This window comes from Gadus chalcogrammus, chromosome 20, assembly GCF_026213295.1.
Source record: "Gadus chalcogrammus isolate NIFS_2021 chromosome 20, NIFS_Gcha_1.0, whole genome shotgun sequence".
NCBI classification, from domain to species: domain Eukaryota; kingdom Metazoa; phylum Chordata; class Actinopteri; order Gadiformes; family Gadidae; genus Gadus; species Gadus chalcogrammus.
This window is the reverse complement of record NC_079431.1, coordinates 6,246,123-6,268,602: the sequence shown is the minus strand read 5'-3', so window position 1 is coordinate 6,268,602 and position 22,480 is coordinate 6,246,123. Positions and strand designations below refer to the sequence as shown.

The window sequence follows — 22,480 nt, the reverse complement described above, 5'->3', positions numbered from 1 at the left end:
ATACTGTCAGCCTATACATACCCTCTACCCCTCACCCAGATACTACCACTACCACTACCACATACATAGTCTCTACCCCACCCAAATACTGCCACTACCACATACATAGTCTCTACCCCACCCAAATACTGCCACTACCACATACATAGTCTCTACCCCACCCAAATACGGCCACTACCACATACATAGTCTCTACCCCACCCAAATACGGCCACTACCACATACATAGTCTCTACCCCACCCAAATACTGCCACTACCACATACATAGTCTCTACCCCACCCAAACACTGCCACTACCACATACATAGTCTCTACCCCACCCAAATACTGCCACTACTACATACATAGTCTCTACCCACACAAATACTGCCACTACCACATACATAGTCTCTACCCCACACAAATACGGCCACTACCACATACATAGTCTCTACCCCACACAAATACTGCCACTACCACATACATAGTCTCTACCCCACACAAATACGGCCACTACCACATACATAGTCTCTACCCCAGCCAAATACTGCCACTACTACAAAGATACAAACATTGCTGTTGTAGATGCTGCCCGGGGTACCCCTTATATGACACCATGTGTGAGCAGTGCGCCAACAGCATGGTGAACCCAGCGTTTCCGGACACCACACTGACGATCGTCCCAAATCTCTGCCCCGCCTGGTGGACGGCAGGGGGCACACGGGGCTTGATTGCTGGAACGTTTCCTGAGCGTCAGGGCCCGGTGTGTTGTTGAGATTGGTATCATCACATCCTCCGGTCCTATAACAGCGGAGGAGGACCTGCTGGTAGGTGGATCTTTGGAGCCGTATACGAGACACAGGACAATGGTGGGAAGGAGCGGTACAGAGAAAACGAGTACTTCTCTGCCAAAATAGAATTACGTGTCGGAAACACACACACACACATCGATTCTTCGAAGCACCGCGATTCTCTGCAAGATTCCGTCTCGATGCAGATAAATAAATAATCTGATAAATAGAAATAAAAAATATATATTTGTACGTCTGCTGCAACATTCTGTTCGCCAGAGAGGGATAATTTTAGTAATTTTAAAATTATTTCATTTATCTTCAGTGTGTATTGGCCAATCTGATTTGTCTTGACACGATTGAACTCCTTCTAATTGACTAAGAGCAGCTTATTCTTTAAAGACATAGAAAATAAAGATTAGAAAGAAAAGAAAACTGAATCTGTTTTATTTTTTTAAATACTTCCATTTTGTGTTGTAATGCAAGCTACATTGATTATTGCATTGTTCATAGAGTCATATTCCTAACAAAAGCCTTTTCTCCAATAAAATATTAGGTAAGGTCATTCATCTGTTGATGTCTTTAATGATCATCACAAAAGTAGGAAGTGATTAGCAAACTCTGAGTAGCAAACTCATATGTATAGATTTATATTGGAAATTCACGCATGGAAATTCTCTCAGTATTTCTCGCATTTTCATGTTGTATTTTCGTTATGTGCCAGATCTAAATAGACTTAAGATTGCCTAATCTTTGCGGGTCAAGGGGCTGCATTATTTGAAATGTAGTTCCTGGGACTAAAAGTTCTGGGTAATTTGGTATAAACATGGCATGAATCACTAAAGTAACCACAAACGTTTTCCTAATATGCAATCAGAAATGTGAGGGAAAATACAGTTGGATTGCTCCACTATCCCCAATTCCACCTAAATAATTAACTTAAAAGAGTGAACCAACCAGAAAAAACAAACTCACCTCACTCTCTTTCCTCAGTATAACCATGCCCATTATGCACAATGTAAACGAGGAACACGACATCAGAAGATACTGAAGCCCAGCTGGCTGGAGGTTTCCTCCTCCTCCTCCTCATGGAACTCCATCTCAACGGGAATGGAGATGAGGATTCCAAACGTGATGGCCACCATGAACAGCACACGATCAAATCTGTGAGGAACAAATTTTAATATTCTTACTTGAATATATGCTAATTTATATTTATTAACACCTTAAGATAAGAACCCCAGGCCAAGGTCATTGGTCACCCGAGTGATGAAGTGATTCATATATTAAACACATCAGTCAATCAGATAGGCTAATTAAACTAGTAATTGGCAAACCATTCATGAATGAAGACATATTTTCACTAAATTGTGGTGCGTTTGTGAGACTGACCTTGAAACGAAAAGAAGGGTGGCATTATAGATTTTGGGTAACTTGGTTGAGAGAGCATTCATTACTCGCAGTCATACCTCAGGAAACTAAGAGCAATCATCGAACCGCTGTGCAACGGTGACCAGGTCCTCGATATTACCGGGTCGAGGTCAGTGGTCCCTGCAGGGACTGCAACGCCGTAACGGTCGGTTGGAAAAAGTTGATGGGATGTCTTGAACCATGTTTTCCATCGTTTTCTTCTTTATATAATGAATTTGCTGTGTTACCTGTTGGTATGAAATCATATAGCCTATATATTTATATTAAATAAATAATTTGATGTTGTCTAATTTGTATCGCCAATTTTCCAACTATAGGCCTACTCGATAAAAATAGCAACGGATCAGATATGAGAAAACTGCTTCACGTGCCGTTTTAGAATGAACATGCCCGTTGTGAAACATTTAATAAATAGCCACACACCTGTGAAAAGATTATAAGATTTGCCATAAAATCATAAATTAATAAATTCAATGATCCATAAAGAAACGCCAGTTGCTAAATTAAATTGATATCGGCACAATGATTTAAACTAACCCCTTAGTACCTGTTTTGTTTAGTGCATACAACTTATGCGGTCCAAAGGACTACAAATCCCAGAAGTCCCGGTCTGTATTGGTTAGACATGCGCGTATATAAGGAAGGACAATATTACATCACATTACTACCTACAGCGTCTGCGCCAAGCTTGAACTTGAACAGCAGCCACCGGTAATCCTCCTCTACTATGTGAGTAATGTGCGTTATTGTGTACCTTTGTGTCGGTGCAGATTTTGTTGTTTGTACCAATCTGGTCATATCATATACAGCATGTTCAGCCCACGATTTTGCTGATGCTAATTCTGATGGTGCGTTCATGACATGTGGATTTTGGAAGATGGCGTCGGACAGTGCTCTTGATATCTAATAGAAAGCATTGTATGTGGCTATCGTGTATGTTTAATGTATACCCTTGTTTGTCTTGGACATTCATTATTGACCTAGTAACTCTGGAGAAAAACGCTTGATGTGCAACACTGATTAACTAATCGAATGCATTGGACCGTTTCTTCACTATGCCAAATTCCTAGTTCAATTTAAAAGTTGACTATTTGCGTGAACGGTATTTACAGGTCCGAAGCATTGTTGTGGTCTGTCGTAGTTGGGCCGTCAAATGTCTGTAAAAGTCATTTTCTTTAGAGTAACAATCACCGGCTATGTTTGGTACGTTGCATAACGTTATGTTAAGCGTGACTCATTTCCGTAGTTTTGTACAACAGTATAAACCTTCATTATTTGGGGTTAGCCTTCATGTGTCACCTATTCCTTTGCTACATTCATTCTTTAATTACTTCTAAACTCTATCTCTATATATTTTATCTCTTTGCAGCCAGATAATGTCGTCCATTGCCGCCGCCAGTGTTGAGACCCCTGCTGTTGAGGTCACTGAGAAGAAGCCTCTGAAGGCTTGCTGTGCCTGCCCAGAGACCAAAAAAGTCAGGGATGCCTGGTAAGAGTCACCAGCCTCCATCCCCTAAAGCTCTAAGTGGCAACAAAGAATTCCTTTCGGAATAGTTTGGTGGTAATGAATAACATTTTATCTAATTTTTCATAAAAAAAAAATTCAGACTGCAATTAAAGACTTATTGAACTGATTTGAGAAATTGAGCCAACATGAACCGTGGTGTAGTCTGCTTTCCAACCACACTAATAAGGAAACTATGTTTGACTAAAGCAAGTTTGCATTTCTGAATAGCTTGCATTAATTCTCATGATTGCCCTACTAACTTCTAACCCAGCTCTGATGTTGCAGCAAATGCTAAAAATGACAATGGTACTGCAACGTGCATAATGAACCTTGCTCTCTGTTGGAAACAAGAACTATGTGAATATTTCATGTGTGTCTTTTTGTTTCTCTCTCTCTCTCTCTCTCTCCAGTATCATTGAACGGGGAGAGGAGCAGTGCTCGTCCCTCATTGAGGAACATAAAGTATGCATGAGGTCTCTGGGTTTCAAGATTTAACTACTTTGTGTATATGGTGAGTAAAAAGTCAAGTTTCCCACCCCACTACAACTGTAACCCTATGTCACCTGCAGTGACTTTATTAGCCAATATGTTAGTGGGGTCTTTTTCCCATTTGGTAGATTTCCTTTTACCGTTTGTATTTGTGCAACTCTGAAGCACTCAAGTGGTTGGAGCTCCAAGGTCAACTGTCTCCCTCTTCTGGTACTGAGCTACGACGGGTCTGTCAATCCTAGACCCCTATATTAAACCTCGTGACCAGGTTCATGGGCTCAAGGTGATCTTTTGGCTTTCCAGCCACTGGGCTGTACCATGGTATTCACTATATACATCCTTTAAGTGCTCGCACATTCTGGCAGAAACCCAACCTGTTGTTGTCGTTTCAAATCAACGTTTTCCATTGCCCTTTTAAGTCATCAGGACTTTATTGTTGAGCTATGGCATATGGTTGACCCGTCACGTTGCTCGTTTGACATTTGGTGTGAAGCTAATGTTGTGTCCTTCTCTCTCAGATTGCTGGCGTGACTGGAGGATCTGGATGTTATTTATCATGGAAAGGGAAACTTGTCGAACACTGAGGGTTTTGGGGGTGAGGTGGGATGTTTTGTTGAACATTTTATAAAGTATGACTGCACTGATTGGTATTTAATAAAACTATAAAAAAAATAATACAACTACTGGTCGTTTTTTTTTCTTTTTCGTTTTTTTTTTTGTCCTATGAACTAGGAGCAGAAAATGTACAAAGCACAACTATTGTACCAGTCCCCCTCTGTAGTGGTTTGGCATACTCATCACGTCCAGCCCAAACCCCTGAACCGCTCTTAATCAAAGGGTTCTCTTCGGAATGACAGATTTTCATAAATGAATCCATAATGTCCGCTGGCTTGCCACTAAAGGCCACTACTTTCTCCCTGTGACGAGGGTTGCTTACCACAGTTGTGCTCCCTGGTATGCACTTGGTCTTAAAATAACCCCCTCGGCTAGAGGCAACACTTTATCTGCATTCCGCACTCGCTGCTCTGGTGCCCAATAGCCTGGAGTTGGTGGGCTGATCTCGCCACCTAAACTACTCGGGACTTTAAATTACACATTAGCCCAATTGTCGCTTGATTTCCCTACCCCCTTAACCTTTTCCTTGTACCGGGAAACTGGATGGGTTCTCTGCTCCCCTTGCTGGTTGGTAGCATTGCGGTCTAGACATCAGCAAATTAAAAGCCAACCGCTGCCAGATTTGGTTTTAATCTCTAAATCGAGGTAGTAAAAATTTTGACCTTTTGGTTCGGACTAATCTGATAAAATGTACTGCAATATCTAAACCATTAAATTAAAAAATTTAACCCCAGCAACATTCCCACATCTAAATGTCATGGCTGTAGAAATGTCCCTCAATAAAGGGGTCTTCCAGTTGGGTAGCTAGGGGTTCCCAGGGCTAGGGGGCTGGCTCTGGTTTATTTTGAAATCTGACATGGTATGTCAGTGTCTATATTTATATATGCAAGTCTCTTAACGGCGCTTGGCTGTTTTAGTTAACAGTGTTGAATGTTTAGAAACAAGAGTAGTGTTTTCCTGTGCCTTTCCACACACTCCCAGCTTGTTGTTCCATCACTCCGTGTTTTATCATCCCTGCTCTGTTCCCCGTGACGTGCTGCTATGTTAAGTAGCAGGCCTGCGTTCTGTCTCTGCCTCTTCTTTGGTTTCAATTCCAAACATGGTTATCCCGCTGGGGTTCTGTTACCACGCCTTGTCCGTCCCAATCCCCCCCCCCCCCCCCCCCCCCCCCCCCCACCATTCTCCCTGCCTCTGGGGGATAGCCCTCCAGAACAGCCTAGACGGGTAAGGGGCAGGAGTGGAAAGAACTCTTGACGGGAGACGCAGGGGCTGCATGTCCGGGAAGTGAGAGCATAAGGAGAGAACATTCCACATGCATTTCTGGTCAAATAGTTTTTTTTGAGGCGATCAACCGGTATCAACTCCACATCCAGGGAAAAAATATTAATACATTTTTTATATGTTTTAGGTCCGACCTTTTTTAATTTTTACGGTTCTGTCCCCAGTTCGAACTTCTTGGCCAGTGATTCCTTCCACCCAAATTGGATTCCCCTGTTAGGATCACCAACCCGGTGCGTCGCCACCATGAGTTCAGACAACTCCTCCCTGGCTGGGGGTCTCGTGTACGGGCACCTGCCCTGCGACGGCTGGACCAATAACACGGAGGGTGCCATCTTTCAGCTAGGCAACACCATCCTGCTGCTGGGCTATATGGGAGGCAGCGGGCCCCACGGCTGCCTCTTCATCTTTGGCTTCATGGTGCCCTCCTTCCTGTGCATGCAGCTTTGGGGCTGGCTGACCGTGTGCGGTGCGGATGTGTTCACCTGGAACCTGCTGCTCGTGCTGGCCTGCCTGGCTCAAATCTGCCACCTCATCTACCGGCTGCGGAAGCAGGGTCTAGCCAGCGAGGAGCTCTGCAGCCTGTACCAGGCAGTGTATCTGCCCCTGGGCGTGCCTGTGCAGGTCTTCCAGGAGGTGTCTGGGGCCTTCGACAACAGGGTGCTGGAGCTGAAAGCTGGGGACACGTACTCTCTGGAAGGAAAGACGCCCATCGATCAGCTCTCCCTTCTTCTTTCTGGGAGGTAAGGGAGTTTACGGTTGTCGTTTGTTTTTATTTGTTTTGTTTATATTATTAGTAGTAGTCATATTTCACATTCAGTGTTTCCTGTTCAGGCTATACATAAAGAAAGTAATTCCCGTGCCTGATATCGTCTCTTGCAGAATAACTACTTGCAGAGTACTACTGTATGCACACGTAAAAGTATTTTGGTGCATCTGAATGGTTCTGTTATGTTGATACTACGTTGTATATCAACGGTGTCATAGCTTCTATATTTATAGCCACTCTCTAAGGAGAGGAAATCAGTTCCCCATTCCCCACTGCACTTCTGAAATCTGCCCACAATCACCGCAGGCCTTTGAGACGTCGTTATGATACTCTGATAAAGGCCTATCAGACTTGGTGCAAGACCAAAAAAAATCTTACAAGGGTATAGCATTGAGGCGTTGCTGTTCATATAAAGCACTACATGGGTTTGCATGTTAATATATACACCAAAACAACTGATTTGAATGTGAAGGAGTAGAAGCACTGTCCACAACCTCTCTATAAAACATGTTTGAACCATACATGAAATGATAAGGGCTTCGGTATTACCGCTACTTGAATGTTAAGTTGGTTCAACTAGTTTCTTACACTGACTCTGTATTGGATATGCAAATGATAAACAGTGGATTCAGCAGTAACAGCTGAGAGATAGCCTCCTGTGTTTAGTGTTGACCTTGAAGGTGACGGCTTACAGTTGCCTGGCATGAACCAGGAAGTGGGAGAGAACTTAGACTGAGAACAACGCCTTAGGCTGGTTGGGTTTGGAATGTTTCATAACCACGGTAGTTTGCTCGGAAAGAATCCTGTCATACAGGCACAGACTGAGATAAGACTGAGGAATGATAAGGACTGATTACTTGGGAAGGACTGATAACTTGAGAATCATAATTTGTATTCAGTGACAAAATGCATTCACAGTTAAGATCGCACACACAACTCACACGGAGCAGAGTGCAACACAATCCTCTAGTATCAGGCAAGGCACACAGACAGCATACAGAAGGGCCGATGAAGGAATGAGGTCACCTCTGGAATATTGTTGATATAACGAGGAGAGGCCCTGGACAGAACTAGTGATCCTGGAGATCTGACATACAAGGATGACTGGAAACAGCTCATGGTAACGATTTCACATCACATTTTAGGATCTCCTCTCCCACTTTATCGGTGTCATTAGTCTATTAACTCTTCCCTTTTTCCTATAAAATGGATTTCCTCTTATCTCGTAGTCTCCTCTTTATGTATGCCCATCCTTCTCTTCTTTCAGGCTTCACTCCCTCCCCCTGTCCCTCTTCCCTCTCTCCACATATCCCTCCATCACCCTGAATCTCTCGGTCCATTTATCACTCCATCACCCTCACAATATTTTTTTGTTAGTCAGTGAGTGAAAAAATAAGTCTTCCCCCCCCCCTCTCAGGATTTGTGTGACTCTGGAGGGTCAGTTCCTCCACTATATCCACCGCCACCAGTTCCTGGACTCCCCAGAGTGGGAGTCCCTCCGACCCACTGAAGAGGGAAACTTCCAGGTTGGTTCACCTGAGATGATAGGCAGCGATTTCATGCTCTTAAGAAGAACCGCCATATTCTTTCAAAATACTGAGTTCAGGGCTTAGAGAGTGACTGACAGATCCTGTGGACCCGGTTGACCCGCAGGTGACCCTGACGGCGGAGGAGGACTGCCGCTACGTGTCGTGGCGGCGCCGGCGTCTGTACACGCTGCTGTCGCGGGAGCGCTACGTGGCGCGCATCTTCTCCGTCATGCTGGGCCTGGACATCGCCGAGAAGCTCTACGCCCTCAACAACAAGCTGTTCGTCAAGAGCGGCGTGCGGCTGGACATCCGCCTGCCCAGCCTCTACCACGTGCTGCTGGCCCCCCCCACCGGGGCCTCGCGCAGCAGCGACGGCAGCGGGAACGGCCCCCCGGGCGGGCGGGGCTCCGGCAACGACGGGGCCGACCAGCGGCAGGGCTCGCTGGGAGACGACCCCACCACGGCCGACTACCAGAACTCCCAGAACTACTACAAGCAAGGCCCCAGGACCTCGTCCCAGGACGACCCCCAGGACGAAGAGCCCGAGCCCTGGGCCTCTGACGTGGCGCCCCACCCCGGTGAGGACTCCAGCAGTCTGGCTCTGGAGGACTTCGCTGACTTGGCGGGGTCCCTGATGGACTATGGCAATGAGAGGGATTATTTGAGGTAGAAGGGAGACAAGGGGGGCGAAGCTAACACACTGCGTCTCCTCTCCAGCCCCATGTAAGTATGGATCAGGGCTCCGGGTGCATGTCCGGCCTGCCTGGCCTGCACTGCTCCTTCTAACCCTGCATTGAGACTTCCGCAGGGGGGGGGGGGAGGGTTATGCTTGATCATGCTTTTAACTGCTCGACAGGGGAAACACATTATTTCTGAATTACGTCTGCCGCCGTGCCACTGAGTTTGATATAAATATAATATATAAGTGTATCATCGTGTGTGTGTGTGTGTATGTGTGTGTGTGTGTATGTGTGTGTGTGTGAGAGAGAGAGAGAGAGAGAGAAATCCTGTACCCCCTTCACCCCCCCTCCTCTCTCCACCACCCGGCTAGTATCTGCGGGTGGTGGGGTGGGGGTAGGAACAGCTGTTGCTGGGTCCATTGAGCGACCTTTACAGTTAAGCCAGACTAGATATCAAAATAAATACTAGTAGATACGAGTAGAGCCTTCGCACCAGGGTAGAATTAATAACAGTTCATTGCATTTATAAAGCGCTTTACAAGGCACCAAATCACCCAATACATTTTGTGTTTGTGTGCGTGGGGGTATGACACCTTTTCCTCTACCAGTGTGCAGCACCTCAATGGGGGATGCAAGGCAGCCAGTATGCACCAGCAATGTCCACAAACACTGTTACAGTTGAGTGGTGAAGAATGATACAATCCGGGATTTTGGTGCCAGGTTGTGGATTTGGCCAGGACCCAGAAGCTCGTACCCCTGCCAAGTTACCACACACCCATAGTAACCACAGGGAGTCAGGGTAGAGACTAGACAACAGAGTAGAGACTAAAGTAGAGACTACAGCTCGACCCATGCTGGATTGTAGGGGCCAATAAAGATATTAGGGAGTAAAAATGTCTGATGTCAATATATCACTCAGATATGCTAAATAATATAGATGCATGTATCGGCAGTTATTTGATATTTATACTGTGGTGTCTTCGGGGTGGAGCATCACCCTTGGATTTGCTGCCCGCCCTCCAGAAATGCTTCGGGCCAGTGCAACATCCCATTCAAATCATGAGTTGAAGGAACCAATTAACTGTGTGGGGAGAAACTGCTGACCTTCACACAGAACATGATGGAAAGCATTTAGGGTTAGGGGATGATAGTGGATTAATAAAGAGGGAATTTCATCTTTAAATCTACACTATTTCAAAATGGTTCATATCGGCGCATATCGATATCTTTGATAGGCCAATAAATAGGCTGATCATTTTATTTCAATTCACCAATGTACTTGTACATGCTTTTGCTTGCACAGTACACAATTTTACTATTGACGTTTTTTATATTTGATAGAATAAAATTAAATGAACACCCAGCAAAGGAGCTGTCTGAGTGATTATTTTTGCAGTGTGCATGACTTGAGGCGAGGCTGTTATGAAACAGGATGAGGGGCTGATATAAGAGACATGGCGTTTGATGTGATTGCTGCTGCATCTGTCCCTGTGTTCCTCTCCCGGCTCTGTGCGGTCGCATTGTTAAACTCTCCTCAACCATTCTAAATCCAGTCTTTCAAAAAAGGCTTATGACCGGCAAAGCTCAGCGATATTAACGGTTAAATCTGTCCGCCTCCACAGGAAGTGATGACGCCGTAAACGACAGGCTCCGTCCTCCACGCTTCCGCCGGGGCCGTGCCCCTCTGGCCCCTACAGACACCCCCAAGCTGTGAGGTCGGCCGCTCTACCGTAGAGGGTTTGGGTTCGGATGCCTCTAGCTGACCCTGTGCTGCTGGGCTGTCTTTCCTCTAGTCCTCCACCCACCACACTCCACCCCGACTGGGATGTCATCGTCTCCCTGTTTTGTTTGTGGTCTTCAGCTTCTTTTTGAAAGTACTGACGCGAATGATGTCATGAAAACATTTGATCACCCCGGAAACGGTTTCGGGCTTCGATGCCACCTTGTGCCGTTCACGTTTAACGTTGCAATGTAGGACTTTCTGTTTCTGATGGTTAAAGTAAGCACTTCGGTTATACCAACAATACCTTTATTTGTGGACGGCAGATGAGACGCAACAAAGGGTGTCGTTTTGTAGTAGCATTAGTAATATTAGTTCTGCATTCTGTAGCTCTTTACCTTTGTATGTTTTGAAAATACACTAAACATGGGGTCCGTACCATTTGAGTGTACAGATCGTACCATCTACTGCCTTGTATATACATGGGGTCTGTACAATCAAAACGTACAGAACATACGATCTTCTGCCAGGTAGAAACTTTCTTCCGGATGGGAATAACCTCTGCCTGAGAGCCCCCTTTTCACAACATACTTTCTTTTTTTGTTTTAATTCCACTTTCTATGGATGGACCATCTGTAACCTCTTGTCTCCTGTATCTTCCATCAATGCCTCACGTTTTACCGTATGCCAACGACGATACACAATTGTATACTGTGAACTGTGTGATTTCTTCAGAGACCTGTGTACTGTTTAGAACATAGATTTACACGTGTTTCAACGGGGCCAAGATTCCTACCTATAAAGAACTTTGTGTGCAGTGAAGACACTGTTTAACCCTGTGTGTGTGTGTTCACTCTGTCATGTTGTGTTGCTTCTCTTCATTGAACTCAAAGCTGTTTATATAATATGTCTCAGTAATAGGCTGTAGCAATGGCAGTGTTGTTCTAGAGAACAGGAAGCATAGATGGGCATTTGTTTACATTTTTCAGAGCTGCTTTTTTAATGTTTTAAACATACACTCAAGATGTAACACAGACAACTTGAACACAGAGCAGGACTGACATTACAATTTGTAACTACACAAATATATAGAAAATTATGACCCATAGGTCTGTTAAGGTATTTCTATATTTAACTACACAGCAGCATCGACATCGAAGTGGTATCAATGAGCTTTAAAGTGAGCTAATATTTATACTGTGTGTTATATTTCAGGTGTGTGGGAATAGTTCAGCTGTATGTGTTGTAGCTCAGATGTGTGTTTGGCTCTAGTTCAGTGGACTGGGTGCGCCGGTTGTAATGCTGGTGTTTGTGATTGTAATGCTGGAGTTTTTGCAAGTTTTAGTGCAGGAATGTGTGGTTATAGTGAATATGTGTGTTCAGGTGTGTGTGTGTTGTTATTAAGGTGTGTGTGGTAGTTACAGTGCAGTTGATTTGTGGCTGGTTTCTGCAACTCAGGTGAGCAACTGCTCCGTCAGTAGTCCTCACACACCTGCACGTAGTCATGTGACCACGGCGTTCCTCGTCGCACGTCGATGTTGTTCACACACATAGCCTCCTCTGGCCTAGAGGGGAACAACACGTAGCTATGACTCGTTAGACACTAGCTAGTCAGCTACTGGCTAGTTAGCTCCCAGCAGTAGCACTTTGGGGAACATATGAAGCAATGGCATCAACAGTGAAAGACAACTTGAAACAAATATCTTGCTTCATTAAAGTGACAGAGACAGCGGGAGCAAGAGCGAGAGCATGTTTTATCGAAATACACAGATAAAGAAACATTTGTGGACCTCAATGTTTATTTATTTTCTTATCTTATGCGTCCATCCATCCAGCTATATCATACATCTATCTATATATTGATATAGACATGTCTGTCTATATGCTATGCTGTGTACCTGGCAGCAGGTATGGGGGTGATGCAGACGCTCTCTACATGGATGTCTCCCTGGCGGTAGAACCGGAACCCGGTGCTCTTCAGCTGGATGGAGTCCACCTCGCACAGAGGTGAAGGAAGAACCAGGACCCTTCTATACAATACACTCTCTGTATCACTGTAACGTAAGCACACACACACACACACACACACACACACACACACACACACACACACACACACACACACACACACACACACACACACACACACACACACACACAGTTAAAGACATAAAGCTACAATGTCACACTACACTCTTATGAGCATAGTATTAGCTTAAATAACTACATGTTTACATCATAATGTGAAAGAAAACTGTCCACTCATTGTTTTTTCTGAAACACTTCCATTGCATTAACATTTAAGCACCAACAGAGACGCTTCAGAGCCAGCCAGCCAATCATGTAGCAGCCAAACAGCCAGCCAACCAATCAGGAGTGAGACACTACGCTTCTATATCTGTGGTCTGCCAGTCTCTGATCTATATTAGGATTATTCACACGGTCGGGTTTTTCCTCTCACACATCCCCTCCCCATTCCTGATTAATCCAGTTTCGTAGCATCGCAACTCTCTGACGCTAGCCAGGACACTCTAGCTTGGTTTCAATTGCGGATATGTTTCCCAAATAGGGGGCAAATATAGCTAACATGTCAGTGAAGGACTAATTCAATTCAATGGGGCGCACAGGAAACATCATAACTAAGTACTTAGATTTGGAAAAATATCAAGGAAGCCTCAGATGCTTCCTTGGTTGGTGTTGGTCTTTGGGGATATCACACTAGTGACTTTGATGTCCCTCCAAACATTTCCTTTTTTCCATAGTCACCGGGTTAGGCTGTCGTGAAGCACACACAAATTTGACATCTAACGAGGAAGCTTCCTCAAGAGGTATGAAGGTTATAGGAAGCTTTCTAAGCTAGTTTAAGGCACAGCTTCTGTTTTGAGGTGGGGCAGCACAGCCTATAGTGCCTCCAGTTCCTCGAGTTACTGACGATACATGCATGTTGATGGAGATGACTTGAGAAGCTCTCAGTGAAGCCTGCAGTTTGTTGGGAGTGCTTTAATGTCTAACCCTCCTCACCCCTCAGTCCCTCTTCTTGCCCCTTCAATTGTTTGATATTTAAGTTTGAATGTCACTTTTTATTGATAGTTGTTCTGTCTTTTGGCCATAATGAATTGGAATAATGATTTTTCATTGAAAGCTGGCCTGTATTTCTGTTCAGGCTTTGTAGCCATAACCTTTGATTGACGCTGCCTCGTAAACCAAAGCTGCCAGTAACAGGTAAGGCAAGTTATCGCCTGTGTTTAACAATAGAAGTCCTTTCAGTCCATATTTTATCCAACGTTGTAAACGTTTTGCATTAACATCGAGATTTAGACCAGCATCATATCATGGCAACAACCAACATTATTATGTAAAAAAAAAGATTGCTTTGGGGCTTGGTTTTCCTTCACGCTGGAACAGTATGGGACGGGTTGTGTGTGGGGGGACCTACAGGATGAACTTGTGGTTGGTAGTCAGGCTGTCTGTCCTCAGTGTGGCCTCCAGCTCACCCCTCTTCTCCATCCTCCTCACTCTGACCTCCAGGAGAACTTGGTTGGCTGAGGAACCAACACACACTTGACCTCCAGAACACAACTTAACATGCAGACCTTTATATAACATGTTACGTAGCTGTGCCAGAATGTATGCTACATATTATCACACACACACACACACACACACACACACACACACACACACACACACACACACACACACACTGACTCACCACAGTATGGAGGTTCGGAGGTCGTGAGCAGGAAGAATTTCTGTTCTGTAGGAAGAGGAGCCGTTGTGATGCCGCTGTTCTTTAATAACCCTGGAACACACACCAATGCACAGGCACACGCACACACACACACACACACACACACACACACACACACACACACACCACACACACACACACACACACACACACACACACACACACACACACACACACACACGGCTCTTATGTACATTAAGTGGTTCTCTGTATCGGCTTTAGACACATTATCAGGCTGACAGCAGCCGCCAAAAATACACCCTGAATCCCCCATGGAGCCTAGCTGCAATGGAGCCTATAGATACAAAGCGTGTGTGCTTGTGTGTCTGTGTTTGTGTGTCTGTGTGTGTGATGGTATCCATAAAAAAGGAAAACTGCTTTTTCCTACATTTAATCAATTCATTCGATAACAGAGACTAAATGTAGGCTACTCTATGATAATTAAGATTGCGATACTCAAAAACATTTTACAAGGATTTAAAGGGATTAAAACATATATATGTATCACTATAAAGGCATTTGAAACCTTTCAAATGCATACACACTAAGGAAAAGGGACAGAGAGTCAGACATTGTTTTAAAATATAGGTGTTGCGGTGGTTGTTGATAGGCTACCTATCGTTGGACAGGGCCCGTTGCAGGACAGACAGCGGCCCTGCAGGAATTCTTCATAATCGGAGCACGGGATCCCCGTCAGCGGACAGGAGCCGTTCAGAACACTGATGTAGACATACAGCGCCCTCATGTGGTCGCAGATCACATAGCCATATACTGGGAAGTACACCAAAACTGACAAGGCAGACAAACACAATAATGGAGCTAAAGACTATTTTATTTGATTTCTTTCATTCGATTTTATTTGAAAAGATTGAATTAAGTAGTAGTTGGATCGCAACCATAATCTGTCAAATATCACAGCTGATTGGTCCAAAAACTAGAGATTTGGTGCCATAGTGTTATTTTACACTTTACATTGTTTTCTGTAAAAAAAGAAAAAGTTCTTTGCTGAAATATTCATTGTCCAAGTAGTTTTTCACACACCCCAGATCCCGTGGAGTTTTTGTATATATTATATATACTGTAGTTTAAGCAGTTTTCTGAGCCGTTGGGTGGGTTGTTCTCTCACCTATGGCCTGAACTAACCTGAATCGAAATTAGAGCGTGTGCATCCAACCTGGTCCATCCCCCCGTTTAGGAAGAAGTCAACATGGCCGACCGGGATGGAGATCCCAAAGTCTGGGGAGGAAATAAGCAACTGTCACTCTGACACAACATAAGGCCGCGTTCACATCTAGGGTTTCCTGTAATAGGGAAAAGTTGAGCCGACCGTTTTTTCAAAAAAAATAAAAGCTGGCAGCGTTTTATTTCCTAAAAGCGCTGAGAGTGTTTTTTCTTTCGCAACGAACCCATTCTAGACCCGATGTTACTCGCCTACTATGTATCCAGGCTAGAGCCCATTAGACATGTCGAAGATCTCGACATGTTCTGTAATTAAAACTATTAAGCGCTCCACAAGTACTTTCCCGAGTGATTTGTCCGTCATTGTTTCTTGTTTTGACAGTTGAGAGTTGTGTCCATGTTCTGCTTGTGATTGGTCAGTTGCCCAAAAGACGCCTGACGTCGGCCGCTTTCTTCCTGAAAGTTGAAAAAAAAATTCAACGCTCCGTATGGCAGCAAAAAAAAAGCTGGGAGAGGCGTTTAAAAAAATGGCCGTGACTTTTTCCAGAAACGCTCTGCTGCATAGGAATATAATGTAAAACAAGCGCTGGCAGATTTAAAAAAACGCTAGATGTGAACGCGGCCTAACCCAGGAGTACCGACCATCCAGCATGCACCCTTCTCACCAGGTGTATTCATTTCGGTGTCTCCTGACCTGTACTGATTCCTCAGTCTGTTCACCTGTGTTCTTCTCAATGTCAGGTGACCCAAAGTGTGCTCCCGACCCACAGGTTGGGCAACATCGCGTTAGGGTGTGGCTGTGTATCTAAATGTGTGCATGTGTACTGTGTGTGTGTGTGTTCCTCACAGTCTGAGTCTGTGTGGATGGCCTCCACAAACAGAGCATCACTGGGGTCCAGACGGTCAAACAAGTTTGCTTTCTTGAACATCGGACCAGCGGGATCCAGTCCTGGACAGGAAAGAAACATGGCTGAATTTCTGATTCTGACGAATCATTTATATTGGGTTAAAAATGTCAGATCTCGATCATCGACTGAAGATAAGTTAACAATAGTGAAATGAAAGTAGCCAAGTGTTGGTTTTTGGAGGTGTGACTCAAAGACACACTCAAAGTGTGTGTGTGTGTGTGTGTGTGTGTGTGTGTGTGTGTGTGTGTGTGTGTGTGTGTGTGTGTGTGTGTGTGTGTGTGTGTGTTGAGATGATTAGTGCTGGTCTGACAACAACAACTTCACAGACGCCAAGCTGTATCAAAGTGTCTTTGTTCTCACACACACAAGCAGGCAGGCAGGCAGGCACACACACAGTTAGAAATGGCTGGATGTGACTTCTTCGACAGTTTGCCTGTGGCCAATTAGCTACAATGATTCACAGCTGTGCTTATATTCAGTATAGCAGCAGTACCTTGTGTATTAATTATTTAGCTTAAAAACTATTCCAAGAATATCACTTAAACATTGGACATTTGAACAGTGTATGGCGCAAATGATGGCCTCAAAGGCTCAGTAGAACAAGACAGCATTATTAAACGTCACTTGCTGGTTTCATAAACTACTACTATGTAAAATTATGTTGACTCGTTCTAGTATGATCCATACCTTCCTTCTGGTTTGGTTCCTTCTTACCCGACCTCAATTACAAAGGCCTCTCACACATGAACTCTGGATGAACTCTGGAGTGTCAGGAGGCATGCCAATTAAGGAGCCAGCTTTTTTTAATCAGTTTGTCCATTGTCTTTTGGATATCAACAGTAATACTGTTACCCCAGCACACAGCAGCAGAAAAAAATGACGCTGGCCAAGATGGAATTATTAAACAATGTTCAAAGATGTTGACTAACCTACAAAGACTTCTGTTTCCTCAGGCAAAACCATCTGGTTTGAGCCCTTTTTAAAGCTGCTTTTGTATTCTCTTTCCAGTTCAAGTCCTTACAAGGACACTCATGTATTTAGAGGAGTAAAAAAGCTTGTTTCCTTTTAATAAAAACAGGATAAGCTTTCTCTTTTTTCTTCCTAAAATCAATCACCAACTATATGGTTTGACTTATGTTCAGATTAAGGAAGATGTTCTCATATCAACACTGTCAATGTCATCCATATAAGCGTGGTTATTACCTCTCCAAAGGTGGCCTAGAAATGACAGAGTCATCAGATCATTTTTGGAGAAGACAAGATGACTGAAGCTGTGTCATAAGAAAATACAAAAAGGGGATAAAACTTGTCCCGGGGGGGGGGGGGGGGGGGGGGGGGGGGTGGGCTGTTCATTTAAGGAGGATGTTGAAGGACTTTCATTCACTTTGACATATTGAGGCCGGGAGATGTGGTCATCCGTCACCGTCACCCAAGCAATGGCGGAAACTATGACGATAGCAATTTATAATTCTTGGACAGTTCATGAGCTTGGCGCCCGCAACATCAGTGGACACGAGAAGGAGCAGCGCTGTGAGTCAACTCCAAGTGACTCTTACTTCTTTGGAGAATGTATAGCAATGAATCATCAACGCCAAGCTCTTTCCTACGCCCTCACGGGCCCCCCACTGGGGGCTCCACAGCCAGTGATGAGATTCAGACCGTTCCCCACAGCCCAGCTGTTGTTAGCGTGGAGCTTCTCCTTAAACCTTTCTCTAAAGTCCCATTAACCCTGCCTAATTACCCATTTAAAATCCTTCTGTGCGGCTTAATCTTATTTTTATAAGCTTAACGCTGCCTTCTTTCTATTAATGACTGGTTTCATTTCCTTTGTCACCCATGGTTTGTTATTAGAAAAACATTTAAGAAATGTACAGTTTTTCCATTTTTGTCCGGACAATGACCTCCATTGTCCACATAGAAATGTATAGATTTGTTACTTTGTCTCCTATAATCTCCACATTTTTTCTTCTGCAAAATGATATGAAATCTGTGCAGCAAAAGCACCCCTTTAACTTTTCAGTCATCGTGGGACCATACTACAACTGCATTGCGAATGAACAACTGGGTTATCATTATTAATTAGTCACACCAAGTTATAGTCTGGTTGCCCCAAGAGCGGTAGAGCAAGAGGAACATAAATCATTAATATTGGTGTTAAACCAGTCAGTGGTTATATTGTTCTAGTTGGGCAAATGACAAATTACTTACGAGAGGGAAAAAGCTGATCAGTCTGAGGCTACAGAAAATCCGCAATAATCTAATCGTATTCGACCCAAGCTACTCTCTCGCAGAGGTAAGTGGCAAACAGGAACAGATTAAAATATGTTTTGTTCTTATGTTTTTTATTATCAACAGCTTCCAACTGCAACCCGGAAAGCTGACTGTTGTTACGAGTCATTCTTCTCACCTGTAATTCGTCCGATTTTGCCCTGAAAGATGGTTCCAATGAACCCTGCGACGTGCGCCCCAAGACTCACCCCGATCAGGTGGAAGGACTCCAGTTTACAGCCCTGGTCCTGCCGGAAGACAGAACGCATATCTGTCTAGAACACTGTAGGCCTTGTCTACAGTTTACAGTTTTTTGGGGCTATTTTAACAAGGGTGTGCCATAGAAAGAGAGAGAGGTACACAACGAATACATTATAATGTTGAACGGCGGTGTTATTTTAACTTGTGACCAGGTTGTGACTCTGTGCTCCACATAATGGTCTGCATCAACAAATTTCGATTTATTCTAAAACGTTTATTTAAAGTTTATGCAGATGAGCGGCCGGTCATAATAAAAAAACTGTTTCAGTGATTTTCTGCTCTCTGATTACAGTTCTAATTTTCTGTATCTGTATTCATACCGGCCCATTTTACTTGGTTACTTAGACAACACCCAAAGAGCCCAGGTGGGCCCAACACACCTGGCTAGGTGAGGGTTTACCAGGGTTCCTCTCTCACCTGCAGCTTGTTGATGAGAGTAGAGACCTGCACTGCCACCTCCTTGTAGTTCTCCAGCACTAGGTTGTAGGCGAAGGAGGCGCCAAACACCCAGTCCACCACCAGGACGTTGGAGTCCTCCGCTCGCAACAAGGCCCTGGCTAGCTCCTCCACCCAGGACGGCCTACTGCCCATCGCCCTGGGGTGGAAGGGCGGCAGAGACACGCTAGCATGTTGACTATTTTGCCAGACATGATTGTCTAGTAGGCCTAATATGCTGTGACACTTTTAGTTTTACTTGCGTCGATTGCAGCTCTGGTGTGTTCGATTTTAGGAAGCGCTTTGTTTGAATGTAAGTTCTATTTCCAGAATTTCCCTATTAGTAAAGCATGCAGTAAACCGTCTCTGATATATATTATTCACATCAAACAAATACATTATGTTCAGTCCATTTTTCGGTTTGTGCAGCACTGTACAGCTATTTGTAGGGCTACTTCCAATGTCTTTTGTATGCCTTGTTTTTCTTCAGCCTCTCTTGAATAAAACCCTCTCAAGATGAACACCCGAGTGATTCGACAACTTTCATAATTGTTGTTGTTGTGATTCAAATGAACAGTCCCTGCTAGTTTTCCCCCATAAAATGTGTCCTTTGTGCAATCATATAAACAGTTGACATCCTTTCTCTCCTCCACTCCCCTCCACCCAGCCACCTGTATCCATGGACGATGAGCTTGGTGGTCCGGGAGCAGTTGAAGGGCGTGGCCTGCTGGGTGTGGTTGACGGGGTCCCCTTGGCTGAAGAGTCTGGGACAGTCTGCGTTGGCCCGGGTCAGGAGGAGGTACTGGACCTGGAGCTGGTGTCTCTGCCGGAACGTGGTGTTGTTAAGGTGAGCGCATTCGTCGTCTCGCCTCTCTATCTCGACACCTGAACGTCACGACAACACAACTTCATCAAGGTTACAAACCACAACCCCTTTCACTGTGAGTAGCAGTGTCAAACAATGGTCCCTCGTCAATGTTTATCGACATGATTGTTCCGAATAAGTTTTAATCGCAGTCACTGATTGATGCATCAGCGCTGGTACGCACAATGGTTCCTTATCGCTGTAAACATCAATGTTGACCAATACAACCTACTTTATCACCGGGAGACTCACTAAATGGTAGGCTACCTGATCAATCTGCATTGATCATTTTAGAATCATTAATAACATGTTGACTACAGAACAATTCTGGTTTCTGCGTTGGTGTTGCTTTCTGGTGGGTGGAGATGAAACCGACCGATGGGTTAAAGAAAGGAGTGCGGGCACACTTACCCAGAACCACCGCCACCAAGACCGTCGCCATGCTCAGGTGAACGGGGGTTAGTACCCATGCCATCATATAGCTGTGGACGGCAATATGATCGGAGAGTACTTTATAAATCCCAGACGGGGTATTCCCAGTAGAAAGTACCGGACAGCGGTAGAAACTAAAAAGGATCCAAGAAAAACAAACCAACTAACAAAAAGGAGTAAACATGCCCCCTGGGGTTCACGCTGAGGCTGTCAGTGTGGTTTAGAATCTAGTTCACAGGGACCCTTTGTGTGTGTGTTCATGTGTGTGTGTGTGTGTGTGTGTGTGTGTGTGTGTGTGTGTGTGTGTGTGTGTGTGTGTGTGTGTGTGTGTGTGTGTGTGTGTGTGTGTGAGAGTCCATGACCTCATTGGTGCTGAATGGCTGTTTGTTTTGAAGGCTGGACCTTGGCCTCACTGTTCAATACTTTTCTGTGTGTGTGTGTGTGTGTGTGTGTGTGTGTGTGTGTGTGTGTGTGTGTGTGTGGGTGTTTGTTTGTGTATGTCTTAGCACATTCCCAAAAAAGATCTAGCTTATATAGAACTAGGGGAAGGAACTGGTGTAGCGAGTGAAAATTGCATTAGGCAATGTCATAAGAGTAGCAGTTGCAACCCCTTTTCTTATGGAAAGCTGTTGGGGACAAATAGGATGTATATTACCTAATACACAAAACAATCCAGGTTGACATCAAAACATTTTGTTGTTTGTTGTTGTTTTGAGAGGTTGAGGTCTGTCAAGACCAAAACCTCCCGCCACAAAAACAGTTTCTTCCCGTCTGCAACTGGCCTCATCAACCACGGCCCCGGACCCCCACCAACACTGACACGCACCCCCCCTTCCCCCATCAACACCCACAGTCATCTGCCTACGATGACAACAAGTTTGGCACTACTTTCACCATCACGCACAATTGTACATATATTCTTTTCTTATCTTATCTTATTATCTTATTACGGTGCATATGTATATGTATATAGAGTATTGGGTATATCTCTATTTATTTATTTTTATTTTTTATTTGCTCTTATCTTTTTAAGTACTTATTATCCAATACTTGCTTTACTGCTTTATTGTTTACTGTTTATTGTTTGTTAAGATTGTGCGCAACGAATACGAATACCAAGACAAATTCCTAATATGTGTAAATTTATTTGGCAATAAACCTTAATTTCGGTCCTGGGAGGATTTCACAGTTGTCAATGTTATTTTATATGCTGTCTATACATCTGTGTTGAAAAGGCAAGTTCCTTCGGATTGATCTGCCTAAAACGTCTCGCGGGACAAAATATGCAAGCTCCCAAGCATGCAAGTTATGAATTACATTATCATAATTATTCATATTTATGTTTAATATTTTAGGAAAAGGGATACAAAGTGCATGGTTGATTCTGCCTTCGGTTTTTGAATGTGTGTAATAACAGCTTTGAATGAAATCGTCAATTGAATGACCTAAAAATAAATCTAAAAGCATCATCAGATTTGTAAATGTGTAAAATAATCTTAATGCGTGGTGAGATTTGTGAATGTACACAGTAATCTGTGGGCCTCTAATTGAGTGCCCTGCCTGAGGCAGTGCTGTTTGTGAACCTTTCAGCC

The 22,480-nt window shown here is 44.2% G+C and overlaps 3 protein-coding genes across 6 annotated transcripts; 2 read left to right on the top strand and 1 right to left on the bottom strand.

Moving 5' to 3' along the window:
* Positions 1-2,820: 2,820 nt before the first annotated feature.
* LOC130373370 (cytochrome c oxidase copper chaperone) lies at positions 2,821-4,863 on the top strand. The gene is made up of 4 exons (XM_056579814.1): positions 2,821-2,931; positions 3,572-3,691; positions 4,120-4,220; positions 4,717-4,863. Exons 2-3 carry the CDS (start codon positions 3,579-3,581, stop codon positions 4,202-4,204), a joined length of 198 nt encoding a protein of 65 aa, XP_056435789.1. The 5' UTR covers positions 2,821-2,931; positions 3,572-3,578; the 3' UTR covers positions 4,205-4,220; positions 4,717-4,863.
* A 1,140-nt stretch (positions 4,864-6,003) lies between these two features.
* popdc2 (popeye domain containing 2) lies at positions 6,004-11,774 on the top strand. 2 transcript variants are annotated; one of them, XR_008893508.1, is made up of 4 exons: positions 6,004-6,834; positions 8,278-8,386; positions 8,514-9,112; positions 10,692-10,784. XR_008893508.1 is itself a non-coding variant. In XM_056579726.1 (4 exons), the coding sequence occupies exons 1-4, from the start codon at positions 6,338-6,340 to the stop codon at positions 10,781-10,783; spliced, it is 1,152 nt and encodes a 383-aa protein (XP_056435701.1). In that variant the 5' UTR covers positions 6,005-6,337; the 3' UTR covers positions 10,784-11,774. The 2 variants fall into 2 exon arrangements, 1 of the variants encoding a protein (XP_056435701.1); XM_056579726.1 differs by having other exon boundaries at positions 6,005-6,834; positions 8,514-8,967; positions 10,692-11,774.
* Positions 11,049-21,126, bottom strand: pla1a (phospholipase A1 member A). Of its 3 annotated transcripts, none has more exons than XM_056579725.1 (11): positions 20,868-21,126; positions 20,263-20,476; positions 19,574-19,751; positions 19,035-19,143; positions 16,567-16,668; positions 15,684-15,776; positions 15,156-15,329; positions 14,502-14,591; positions 14,226-14,331; positions 12,688-12,843; positions 11,049-12,354 (listed from the first exon to the last, which is right to left on the bottom strand). In XM_056579725.1, exons 1-11 carry the CDS (start codon positions 20,932-20,934, stop codon positions 12,264-12,266), a joined length of 1,380 nt encoding a protein of 459 aa, XP_056435700.1. In that variant the 5' UTR covers positions 20,935-21,126; the 3' UTR covers positions 11,049-12,263. The 3 variants fall into 3 exon arrangements, with proteins under 3 accessions (XP_056435700.1, XP_056435697.1, XP_056435698.1); XM_056579722.1 differs by having other exon boundaries at positions 11,057-12,354; positions 19,035-19,137; XM_056579723.1 differs by having other exon boundaries at positions 11,059-12,354; positions 15,156-15,311.
* Positions 21,127-22,480: the final 1,354 nt, after the last annotated feature.